Source organism: Corylus avellana, chromosome ca11 (assembly GCF_901000735.1).
Source record: "Corylus avellana chromosome ca11, CavTom2PMs-1.0".
Lineage (NCBI taxonomy): Eukaryota > Viridiplantae > Streptophyta > Magnoliopsida > Fagales > Betulaceae > Corylus > Corylus avellana.
The window spans coordinates 8,429,792-8,443,270 of NC_081551.1; the positions used below are offsets into that span (position 1 = coordinate 8,429,792).

The 13,479-nt window shown below is 35.5% G+C and overlaps 1 protein-coding gene across 1 annotated transcript; it reads right to left on the reverse strand.

Annotated features, from left to right (window-relative positions):
* Nucleotides 1-11,401: 11,401 nt before the first annotated feature.
* On the reverse strand, nt 11,402-12,877 carry LOC132166778 (uncharacterized). Its single transcript, XM_059577663.1, has 3 exons — nt 12,791-12,877; nt 12,368-12,430; nt 11,402-11,655 (listed from the first exon to the last, which is right to left on the reverse strand). The coding sequence occupies exons 1-3, from the start codon at nt 12,875-12,877 to the stop codon at nt 11,518-11,520; spliced, it is 288 nt and encodes a 95-aa protein (XP_059433646.1). The 3' UTR covers nt 11,402-11,517.
* Between the last annotated feature and the right edge of the window lie 602 nt (nt 12,878-13,479).

The following is a 13,479-nucleotide window of genomic DNA, read 5'->3' on the forward strand; positions in this document are numbered from 1 at the left end:
TGTGTGCATGAGATGGGGGGTGAGGGAGAAAGAAAGAAGGAAGGAAAGAAAGAAAGGATTGGGGGGTGGGCTGCACGTGGGACCCACAACATAAAGCTTGCCTTTTGTAATTTTTCTTTTTTTAAAAAAAACTCTCTTTCTATTTTTAAAGCCCCCAACTATTTAAAATTGCAAGATTTACACTCCACTACTTATAATTCATATTTCACCCTTACCATTTATTCCAACTACAATTTACCCATACATATAATTATTTACCACACTAGGACTTATTATCACACTAACGTTATTATTAGTTAATCTCTTTTATCACTTTAAACTTGTATTACATAAATATATCATCGTTAAATAATATTGCTATTATATTATTATCTCACAAATATTATTATTATTATATCTATTATTCTAAATCATCTCATGTGCAATTTTATCATATTAATAATAAACTTAATAATTATCTAGGTCGTTACAGATTCACCATCATTTATGCACCCAGTACCTCAAGTGTGTTGTGTAGTTTAGGGGAAAGCCACAATCTTTCCCCTAAATTTGGTACCGATTAAGCATAGAAATATGTTGTATAGTTTTCCTGCGTTGGCGAGGTTGATAACTATTGGTGAACAGCTTAAAAATTTTCTACTTGAAAAGAAAGTCATAAATATTCCATGTGATATCTATTATCTAATAACTCAAATTAAATTTACTTTAAAAGATCCATGAATGTGGTACTAGGAATCAAATGAAGCCTCATTTGCTATTTTTAATGCATTTTTTTATTTATGTCAAAATGTATTTCGTTGTTGATTCAGACGTTTAACAATTTTCTCATGAATAGGTACCAAAAGTTCAGGGAGAACCTGTGCACCTTGTAAAGTTTAGGGGAATTTTAGTTTCTTTTTCTTTTGTTGGAAGTGTAGGCTTTGAATCACCATTCAGTACCTTTTCTCCTCAAACACACGAGGTGGCTTTCCCAGAATAGACTATATATATTGAGGGATTTTGGTCGGCCGACAGTCGCGTGTTTGTGGTTCTGAAGCCAATTGATGCATGCCACACGCACAATGTTGTCTATTACTTGTAGGGAACTGGGATCGCTATTTGTCGGTTTGGGTTTTGTTCTCTTGATTATGTTACATGAAAGATGAAGAGAAAGGTTGAAAATATGGTGAAGATGATAAGCATGAGGACAAGAAAGATGCAAGTGATAAAGCTGATGACATTATTGTCCCATTTACCCTTGTTTATTACACATTTCTTTCGATTTTGAAGCAATACTTCGATTAGAAGTTTCAGAGTAGATTTGTGAAAATAGTCGTTGTTGGTACAGTTTCTGATATGGTGGACCCAAGGGGTGAGATAGTAATTCTGGATGTTGCTCCTTCTTCAATCTGCAAGACAAAAACGGGGTTAAGAGAATACGCTGGGGGTGTTCCGGCGAATCCTCCTCCGATGTTAAAGTTAGCTCCTTTCTGAGTTCTGTATAGAGTTTAGTGAGAAGGAATCATGTACCTGTCTTCTTGATATCTTGGTCTTTTTATATCTAGGATTTGCACATATAGTTATGGTGACTGGACGGAGGATCTGAGATGCCGTGATGAAGGGGATGGCTGATATTATTGTTCCTTGACTGTTATGGTTAATGTGAAACCTTTCCTGCAATTGATGCATATCCCGAGGATGGCGCGTAACTGCTACTGCATTCAATGTCAATCCAAAGGTGATCCGTAACCGTTCCCGTAATCAATAAGTATCCAAGAATACGTGTAACCATCGACGTGATCAATACGTTTTGTTCCTATAGCTGTCGTACTAAATGATATGTAGAGTAGATCTTGATCCAACTGGCTCGGTAGATGATGTGGGCTTGATGCTTATGATATTCTCGGGTGTATGCTGTGTAGGGGTGGGCAAATTAACCGTTATCGTTTAACCGGCCGTCTACCGGCTTCGACCGAACCGATATAAACCGTAGCCGATATGCCGATATCCTTATCAGTTAAAAAAAGTATACCGGAATTCGGTCCGGTCCGGTCCGGTTCGGTTAAGTGGTGCTTATCGGTTAACCGGTTTAACCGGTTTAACCGATAATATTTATTAGTCCCAAAACGGCGGCGTTTAGAGAGGTTATATAAATCTCTATCACCCCACCACAGTCGAACCCTAAGCCCCTAAAATCAGTAAATCACGCCTCGGCCTCTCAGTCTCTACTCTCTCGGTCTCTCGTGGAGTCGTGGTCTCGCTTTCTACACACTCAGTGACTCACCTGAGTCACCTTCTCAGCTTCTCTCACGGACACGGTAAGCACTTTCACTTTCCTCTGTAGAAAAATAAAATTTTAAGTGCAAGAAAAAGAGTTGTAAGATAGGGATGCCTTCGAGTAAATATTTCTCTCTCTCGCTATTTTTTTTTTTTTTTTTACTTTTCATTTTGGTTTGTTTTAATATTCTACTTTCTTCTTCAACATTTAGGCGGTGTAGGTGTGTGTGGCCGAGGTTTGGATGCCCTGGAAGGCTTTTCATGCAATACTTTGCCAACCCATTGTTGTTCTGAATCTATTCTGGGTATGTGTTTCTGATTATTGTGAATTTGATGCCTATGAAATTGGAATTTTCTATCCTTCTCTAGGGTTAGTTCTGGTACAGAACAGATATGTTGTGTGAGGTACATGCTAATAATGGGTTCAAACTGAGAGGCTTTATTTTCTCTAATCAAATTGGAGCAGACCCATTTGATGAAATTGGAACAGATCTATTTTATTGGTTTCAGTGACGATGCACAAGTCAAATTTACAGTTCAAGTGTGGAATAGCATCTTTAGTACTAATTTGGGTGAAATAGCTGTCCAGCTGATTTTTATCGGTTGACATGTGATTTTACGAGGGTTGAAATCTCTCATCTTATATGTTTTTGTGAATTGAGGGTTAGTTTGAGGTATTAGCAAGCTGCAAGACATTGTTATGCCTTTGTTTCAAATGGTTGTGGATCATATTTTACCAATAGAGAGATAAATGGAGGAATAAAAAATGCTGGTGCCTTCAGTTTTGTAGTCTTTTTTGTTAAGATGGCATATAGGCACGTGGTATATTATTGAACTGTTTCATTTGAACATCTTAACTGTATCTATCTTATGCATTCGAGGATTTCGTAGTTAAAAATGCAGTTAAGTCATAAATGTACTTTTTTTTTTTTGTTTAGGATGAAACTTTTATATTAGCAGCACATTGTTTAGTTGTTTTGTTATCTGGCCTGGCTGATTATATTTTTTCTCTTGAATTCTTGTTAATTGAATAAAGTTTGAGGTTGGGGTTTTAAGTATGCATGAATTGTGGGATTTTCAGTCTAGTTGTAGGTTGTTCAAATTGTTTGTTCTATTATGAAATTTGGGTCATAATACCTATGATTGAATGTTTGGTAGAGATAGAATGTTACAGGTTGTCCAGTTGTAGTTTGAGTTTGAGTTTTGTCATAGCCCATAGGTCAAACATTGTCACATTAGCTAATTAAAATCAACCATTGCTTTTTTACTTCAGAAGTTTGTATGGCTGCGCCTCGACCTCCAACATCAGCTACTTCTTCTTGTCCCATTGGCATAGATGATGAAGAAATCTTTGATGAAGACTTAGACTTTGATAAAGAGACCTTTGATGATATTGATGAATCCAATGAGTTGGATACCCAAGGGATTAGATGTGCTGGTTCTAGGGGTTCTAGGGGTTCTAGGGGAGCATCTCATGGTCGTACTCGTGGTCGACGACCCCCAATCCCTTGTAAAAAAAAGATTAAGAACAAAAAGATCTTCAGTATGGGACCATTTTACTGAAAATGCAAATAGTTCTGAAGAGGCTCCTATTGCAAGTTGTAACTATTGTGAGGCTCAGTATAAATATCATGGGACAAACAATGGCACCTCTAGCATGTTGTAGCATTTCAAAAAATGCCAAAAGTATAAGAGCTTAAAAGCAAAAACAGATGGCTCTCAATCTAAATTCACCTTTATGGCCGGGCAGAGTCAGAGTGATGGTAGTATTGGTAATAACCTAATTGTTGGGAAGTATTCTGAAAAACTTATTAGGGAGACTCTTTGTTAAATGATCATTGTTGATGAATTTCCCTTTTCAATTGTGGAGAAGATGGGTGTTAAGAAAATGTTTAAGGTTCTTGAGCCTCGTTTTGAGCTTCCTTCTCGCTATACAGTGATGAAGGATTGTGTTAAGTTGTTTATGACCAAAAAAGAAATAATCAAAAAGAAGTTGATAATGGTTGGTCAAAGGGTTTGTTTGACAACTGACACTTGGACTTCGATTCAGAATATGAATTACATGGTTGTAACGGGACATTTCATTGACTCTACTTGGAAATATCAGAAAAGAATATTGGCATTTCGCCAAGTGTCGGATCACAAGGCAATAACGATTACTAAGGAAATAGAGCAATGTTTGGTGGAATGGGGGATTACCCGTGTGTTGGCGATAACACTTGACAATGCAAGTGCTAATGATAAAGCAATTAGTGAGTTTAGTAAAAGAAATATGTCCAATGATGATGTTATTTGTCGCCATGAGTTTGTTCATGTGAGGTGTTGTGCCCATGTTCTAAATTTAATTGTGATGGAGGGTATAAAGGGTGCACATGATTCAATTGAAAGAGTCCGAAATATGGTGAAATATGTGAAGGGATCCCCCCAAAGATTAGCCCTCTTTAAGTCTTGTGTAGAAAGGAAGAATCTTGGGTGTTGGTCTTCCTTGACTCTTGATGTTTCCACTAGATGGAACTCTACTTATACCATGTTGGAGGCGGCACAAAAGTATGAAAGGGCATTTAATCTTATGTTAGATGAAGATTCGAATTTTGTACATTATTTGAATGATGATTGTGGAGGGAGGGATGTGTTGGGGGCTCCAAATGAAGATGATTGGAATAAGGTTCGACACATTGTTAAATTCTTGCGTGTGTTTTATGACGAAACAATTCAGATGTCGGGTTCCTTGTACTCAACTTCTAACTTGTTTTTTGGTATTCTTCAAAATGTTTATCATTGTTTGGATGAGTATTGTGAAAGTAATGATTATTCATTGAGTACCATGGCAATGCAAATGAAAGAGAAATATGATAAGTATTGGGGAAATTTTTTGGCTATTAACCCCTTGTTGTTTGTTGCTTCGGTGCTTGATCCACGTTACAAGATAAATGTCTTGGAATTTTGGTTCCAGACGAATGTGGGTCTAGTAAAAGCAAAAGAAATTGTTACCAAATTAAAGGATGTCTTGAGCCGGTTATATGAGCAATATGCTAAGAATGAAAGTGGGGCTAGGTTTGGAAATGAAGAGCGTAGTTGCACAAGTTCCGAAGGTGTGGGTGTGGGTACTAATAAGAAAGATGCTTTAGCTATTTACCATTCATTTCGGGCGTCCAAAAATGTGATGATGTGTCGGACAGAGATAGAGCAATATTATACGGAAGAGGTGGAGACTCCAAGTGACAACTTTGATATTTTAATGTGGTGGAGGGTAAATAAGGTAAAGTTTCCGGTTCTCGCCGAGATAGCACGAGATGTCCTGGCAATTCCACTTACTTCTGTTGCTTCTGAGTCGGCCTTTAGCACCGGAGGTCGCATCATAGATCCTTTTCGGAGTTCTTTGGCTCCGAAAACAGTGGAAGCTCTTATTTGTTGTCAAAATTGGTTGAGATCTTCTCCCAATTTTCAGTATGTTGAGTCACTCTTGCCTGATATTGAAGATGAAGAAAGCTACAAGCTTGAGTCGGGTAATATTTGTTAATTTCAAATTTATTCATTATTCTAATTATTTGATTAAATTATTTTTACTAATCCTTTAAAAATTTCATTGTGGTAGAAATTTTGTCTAATTCCCTCACATTTGACGCGAATTAAGGCTTAATGGATGAACTTTGCGGGGTAATGTTTTGTTTAAAGTATTTGGTAAGTTTTTTGCATCTTATTTTTTTCTTATTTGATATTTTTTTCTTACTCTTTAATATTAATTACTAATAGCGATTCACTTGATTTATGTTTTGATTTGTTGGATTATTGAAGGAAGCAAATTTAAGGAATTGAAGATAATCTATGTTTGAGGTGGCTCAAGGAAATTATTGTGTAACCGTGTTGATGTTGATGTTTATCCATATTGATCACTATCTTTATGTTTTCTCGCTTTTATATTTGTGTAATGGTGTTGCCCATGACTTATTTTCCTTTTGCTAAGTGACTTTAATTAGTTAATACTTTGTTTATTATTCATTAATGAATTTTATTTTAATTTGGGTTTGGGTAGGTTTGATGTTTTTTTTTTAAGTGATGGCATTTGATGGGATTTCTTTGCCTTTGGTAAAAGCATTTTTCATTAACTAGTTTTGCTAGTCTAATTAGCATTCATTATGTTAATTAGTCCATTTGCTTTGGAAAAATGTATTTTATAATATAAAAAAAAAAAAAAAAAGTTGAAGTGGATCAATATAAAAAAGCTTCAATTTTTAGCCCAAAAAACAAATATTTGGGTCCCAACAAAAAGTATTTGGTCCCTAAAACAACTCATTTTTAATAAGTTATTTTAGCCCAACAAAAAGTATTTGGGCTCTCAAAAGTCAAAAAAACTCATTTTTGGTTTTTAGCCCAACAAAATAAATCAATATAAAGCTCTCGGTTAAACCGGTTAACCGGACCGTTTAACTGTGTACCGTTTTAACCGAAATTATCGGTTAAAATTCTTATTGGTTCGGTATCGGTTAATAAACCGTTTAACTGAAAATTATTGGTTAATAACCGATAAAGTCCTTAACTTGACCGTTTTGACTAATACCCAGGCCTAATGCCGTCCTGAGCCACTGTGAAATGGTGATAAAGTCATCCATGTCTCCCATATTGGGCTTCATTCTAGTGGGCCTATCCTGACGTTTTCGGCTTTTTCCTCAAGTTGCCAGGTCTGGGGCCCATTGACCGGAGTCCCAAATTTATGTGCAACAGTCGCAGAATGTAAATTTGCTCTAGTTTTGTTGTTGTCCCCAATGGCAAGGTAGTTCTAATAGCCACTTAATAATCGCAGATACACAGTTCAAGGGTTTTCCTCTGAGAAATTACATTAATAAGCTTCCTGTTATTTGTCTTCCCCATAGTGATTTGTTCCTCCCACCCCCTTCAGCTCTATCTCTACTTTGAGCCTGTCTAGTGTCTAGTTCTTTTACAAATTTCAAACCTGCAAGACCCTAATATTTTAACCTTCTTTTTATATGTGATACTCCAAGTCAAGCCTAGTCAAGTCTGGTAGTTTATTGAATGCTTTGTGCCTCAATGATGAAGTCAAGCCTCTCTATGGGAACTCCCTCAAGCCACTTGTCCAGTGTGCCCCATTTGTGATCCTTAGAAGATGGTTATATAAACTTATCATCAAGGTAAAATAAGCAGAATTGCAGTATGCCATTTTATTCAATGGAGTCAGGCAGTCATGAAATGTTTCGCTGCCGTTACTTGCAAATAAGTTCTTTTCCCTCTACATGATGAAGAGTATGGATAAAAGGTTTTTGATCTGGTGATATCTTCCATGATTTAGTATGTGGAAAGAACCAGAGGTTGACCCAAACGATGAACATGCCATATTTAGATGCAAATATATATATATTCTTTTTTTTTTCTTTTTTCTTTTTCATTAATGAAAAAGAAGTTGAGTGGAGGGATGTTTAGCTGCACACGTCTTACATTTTGCTAAGTAATCGAAAAATAACATTAAAAGCGTAAAGGGACCTTTAGATAGACAGAAAGTATACAAGAGAGAGAGAAAGCACATAACTAGAAGGATCTTACATTTTGCTATGTTGATTCACCATGCTCTTATTTTGGCAGAAGCATCCTGGTTCCCCAAAGCAGCAGAGTGCAAAAGGCAAATACAAAGGCCCCACTTCCAAATGATACCGTATCGCAGTCCCCAAAAGTCTTTCTTACGTGTCATAAGCATGCTGAGCGCATTATCCATCTTCTTGAAATGTTGCAGGTAAAACCTTATCATCTACTATTTACTCTTGCTGTACAATCCTTGTTTTCTGTGATTTCTGGGCCCAAGGGGTTGTATTTAATAAAATGTAGGTGTAGGCCTCTAGCGGGGTCTGGTAGTTGTATGGATGATCAGTTTAAAACTCTTCTTTGACCTGGCCCTTGTTTTCACCATGCCGTCGTCCGAGTCTGGTTTGAACTCAATTTGGCCATATAATGTTGTCTTGGACAATGTTATATGCTGAGACCAATTAGACAACCTGAGATGGTTTTAAGGTTGTTTCATGTAATATGAGAAGGCTGGCCGGTGGGCAATTAGCTTGGTTTGACGAGATACATAGCCATCCTAACCATCATTGGGGGAGCACACACTGTACAGAGTAACTCCAATGGAAAGGACTCGGACATGAAAATAGCTACAGAGACCATGTTTGCTGGGTGCAATTGTGATTGCTACGTGTTTCGCCTCGGTTAGTGATCCGAAGCATTCAGCTCGTTGTGGTTCTTTACATCTTTTGTTTCCGTCTGAAACCGATATATTCTTCAGATAAAGCCATGGACAAGATTCAGCATTGAAAGGCAGCCTGCTGTTCCTTTCTGGTCTCTGCTATTTGCTAGCATGTCTTCACGGAGTTATGATTATTGGATACTTTGGTCATAAAGTCCTGTTAGAAAAACTATTGGAAACCAGTATATGATTGTATCATGTGTAACTGATTCAATTTTCTTCTACAGTGAAGTTTTTTTTTTTTTTTTTTTTGGTTGAAACTTATCATAAATATGGAATTTTTATGGCATTGACTTCTGATCAATTTTTCATCCCTTGATCGGATTCCAGTTATCAAGCCCTGTGAGGATGCATGTACTTGACTGTGTAGAAACTGTCCCTTCTGCTGATCTGTTTACCCCAACTTATGTACTGCATACTAACCATAGCAATTCAGTTCCTTCATGTTGGTAGGTTATATATACTGCTGTGGAGATAATATCAATTTTCTTGCAAAGGAAATTCCAATTCTAGCATGAGTTCTAAAGAATCACTTCTGCAATTTTTCCCAAATAACAGAGAGTGCCTTATGTCACAATCCCCATGGCTAATCAAGTGTGAGGGACATTACCACCATTGAAAAAAATAAAGAAGAAACAAAATCATAATTCCATTTCCTTAATAGAAAACAAGTAGAGAATCCCTAAATTTAGCAAGCAGGATTGGATGAATTTTAGACTTATCGCAAATATCGGAATCGAAAATAGAGACAGAGGTAAGGGTAATAGCTATCACCTTCATTCATGATCTGGTGCGTGAAGCCGTCGTTAGATGTGTTGTCTATCAATGGTGGTATTCGCTTACACCAACAGAGCCTAGGGCCCCGTTTGGCAAACCATTTTCTTCCCACTTTTTCGTTGTGCTTGATGGGACTATACACTAAAGACCACTACTGCCCTATGAAAAGAAGCCTATAATTTTGAAAATCTACTGCATGATGCGTGAGTCATCTTGAGAATTAATCCTCTTTAGTTCATTTTATATTTGAAAGATATTTTTATCTTTTTACTTTTTGATGGATAAAAATATTCATTTAATATAACTAAAAGGGTATTTTACGATTCAAATGAATTGGAGAAAATCTTAATTCGAAATACAGATGTAGGGTAGATAGGTTCAATTAAAACAAAAACCAAAATATAAATTTTGCCCTTTTTGCTTGACGTCTACAAAGAAAGTTTTCCACCCTTCCTCTCCCACCAAAAAAAACTCCCCTTCCCTTCAAGTAAGAGCTGCAGATTTTCCCTCATTTGTGTTGGTGGGTCGGCTGAAGAACAAAAACACAACCGGATTTATCTTATTCCCTCAAACTTCTGTTGGTGCATATCTATACCATTTCGTGTTTTCCAAGTTGGTAGTTACATAGATTTTTTTTTTTTTTTTTTCTTCTTCATATTTTAGAGTAATGAAAATTCAGTACACAAGTACAATTGGATTTGAATGTGTAAATGGGTACATTATAATTTGCAAATTTTGGTGATCCAAATTTCATTCTGTTCCTTTTCTTTCTTTCTTTGCCTCTTTTTTGATTTGAAAGTATAAAATATGGATTTATACTTCAAAATATATTTGCTAATTAGGGACTAATTAATGAATATTCTACTTACTGAAAGTATAAAATATCAATATTTTAAAGCGTAGGGCATAATCTTAATTAGTTGTTTGTGAATCAATATTTCTATCAATACTTTTGCACCCTAAAATTTAAAGCCATTGCATTCCATACTTTCTATCTGTGCTATAAAATTTCTAAATTTTTTCCTTCAACGCTCTACTATTCTCTATTTATTTGGAGATTTTCTTTCAAGTTTGACCTCACTCGCTCTTTGGCTCGCTGTAATATTTGTTTTGAGGTTTTATTTTCCTAATGCAATTTTCTCAAATATATATATATATATATATTTCGAAAAAAGTTTTACCATGTGTTTTTTGTTTTTTGGGCTAAGCAAAGGAAGAAGAGGAAAAAATTGAGATCCACTAAGGATACGTTTGATATTGCAATTTCATAGATAATAAGTGCGATTTTAAACTAAGTCATAGAAAGTTGAAAATTTGCTATTTAAAAAGAGAAATGATAGCGACACAACTTTGGCCCAACTTTTCTTTTATTTGGTCATTTTTTTTATAAAAAATAAAAATTATGAAGTAATAACAATATTCTATATATATGGTCTTTTTTTTTTATTCAGTATTTTTTTTTTTTTTAGATAAAATGGTGTTTTTCTTCCAAAAAATGGTCATTTTGTTTTGTTTTGTTTTTTTTTTTTTTAAGTGGTCATTATTATGAAGAAAAATATCATTTTTTTTTTTAAAAAAAAAATACCAAATAAAAAAAAGACCACATAGGAGGCTATTACTTCAGAATTTTTATTTTTTATTTTTTTTAAAATGACCACAAGAGAGAATAGTTGGGCTAAAGATGTGTCAAAAAGTTGTGTATCTATCATTTCTTATTTAAAAACCTAGAAATCGTAGGTAAGGATTTTTTTTATAAAAAAAAATGCACAATTTTAAAGATTAAAAATGCGATTTTTAAGGGTCAAACTAAAATTTTGTTAAACGCTTAATTGCGTTTTATAAAATCATGTTTTTCAAATCGTACTTTTTAAAATCGCAAACTTAAACTGCGATACGAATATCATATAACCGAGATGAGGTTGCATTAAAAATCTGCCATTAATTTTTCTTTTTTACAAGTCTTTGTTGGTCCGACTACCATATTATGCCGCTCATATTTCAAAATGATTATTCTTTTGGGATGGGAGGTGACCAATAATCAAAGGAATTTATTTTATTTTTTTCAAACTCAAAAAAATTCTTAAAGAGATAAACGAAAGAACAAATCAAGCATAACGATGGAAGGGCAAAATTTCATCCTGTACTCATACTACAGTAACTATACACATATATGTTAATGACTTAATGTTACATAAAAAAAAAAAAAAATGGAATATATATAGTAAGCAAAATGACTAGAAAGGTGCTGATGCTATATCCCTCGGTTCTTGTAATCGTAGATGGCCTCTTAATCCTGCACACTCCTGCTCTTCACCTCTATCCATCTTTGTATTCCCATTATCCCTTGCAACACCAACAACTGGCTTTAATCCCTGCTCACCATTTGAGACGTCCATTCAAGCAATCAATTTTGATCCAAAACAATAATCCAAGGAAGAAAGGAATTGCAAATTATGTATTTACATAACCCATGCAAAATTGAAGAAAGGGAGTCCATTTTCTTGCAGATCTTCATGGGTCAAACTACCAAATGGTTGTCTACTACCTGTGGCAGATATAAACGGGGGCGGGCATCCTCCAAAATTTTGAATTTTTTTTTTTAAGGGTAATTTTTTTAGTTTTCTTGACCTTGACCCATACTCCTCCTTTTCTTGCCCCTGGTATCAATTATTATTTTAGTTTTATCCCTCCTAATATGAATTCTTAGATCTGCCACTGTAGACTAGCTAGTACTCCTCAAACTAATGGTACATGGGAAAGGATTTTGCGTCATAATGATTAATGCGCATAGAGATCTATCATGCATGCAACAATTACCGCTCTTTTGAGTAATATTGCTAAAAACTACATTTTTATTCATAATAGGCTAGGGTTGTTGCAGCCAACATCAGCAGTTAAAAAAGAAAAATTCAAAAGTTAGTTGAAACTGTCATCCCATGATAATTTCTAACTTTTCTTTAACAATTTATTATGCAAGAAACTACCCCCTCTCTCTAACACACACAAACATAAATGTATCAAATATAATTGAAATCAATAAAAGAAAACGTATAAATAGTTATCAAAAGTTAAAAGTTAAATTACCTTGGTGAAAATACTTATTGCTTCTTCTATGCTTCTAGTATTCACCACATACTCCGCTGCCTCCTATCACCAAAATTATATCACCAAATTAACATCCTCTAAACTCATCACAAACCCATAAAAATATTCCCATATGCATTTTTTACTACAAACTAGATCATAAAAATTCCTCCAAAAGTATATATCTTTTGAGCACGTGCAAATTACATATATACTAGGGATTATTTTTTTATTCTCTTTTTATCTTCTTAAAGTTGACGTAACTTTCAAAATCATCATCGGATCAAAATTCAAGTGTAATTCATCTAAAATTTAATGATAATTTTAAAAGGCAAGTTAACTTTAAAAAGATAAAAAGATAATGTGTAGCATTACTCATTATTTTATTAACGGTGGAAGAAATTTTTGTGAGTAAATACGTACCCTTGCATACTGGATTTGATGAATCCCCAGAGTCCTTGGCTCGCTCTCTATCGATGATTTCCTGGCAATCCTCGCCGCCGGCAGCATTGCTCCCTCCATTATATATATATTTAGCGACAAAAACAAACACAATATATATAGTTGAGGGGATGGACCGGTGACCACGAAATGTGCGTAACGTGTCAACCTATGGCCGATAGGATCTGTCTGCGTGGCGTGCCGGGGATGATCTCATTAGATACGTGGCGGGTGGTGATTACCTCGTTCCAATTGTGGGAAGGGAAACCCCCAAGGTCAAACAGCACGAGGTGGCTTCCCCAGAATAGAATGACTTGAGGGGTTTTTGTTCGGGCCGACACTTTCGTACGTGTAGCACTGGAGCCAATCACTGCATGACACGCGCGCATTGTTGTCTATTAATTGTAGGAATTTCTTGTAAGGTTTGGTGGGTACACCGTACACGTGTGTGTTTGGGATTGCTGTTTGTTAATGTCACCGCACTAGCTTAGGGATTACGTTGATGGAGATGAGGCACGTGGAAAATCATGGACGTGAGTCTTAGGGATTCTGACCTACCAATTGGGGGTTGGTGAATGGTGATAGTTAATTAGGGTGAATTAAGGCTTGACGAAATCTAAGGGTTTTTGGATATATATATATATATATAAGGATAAGGGTATTAATTTAAG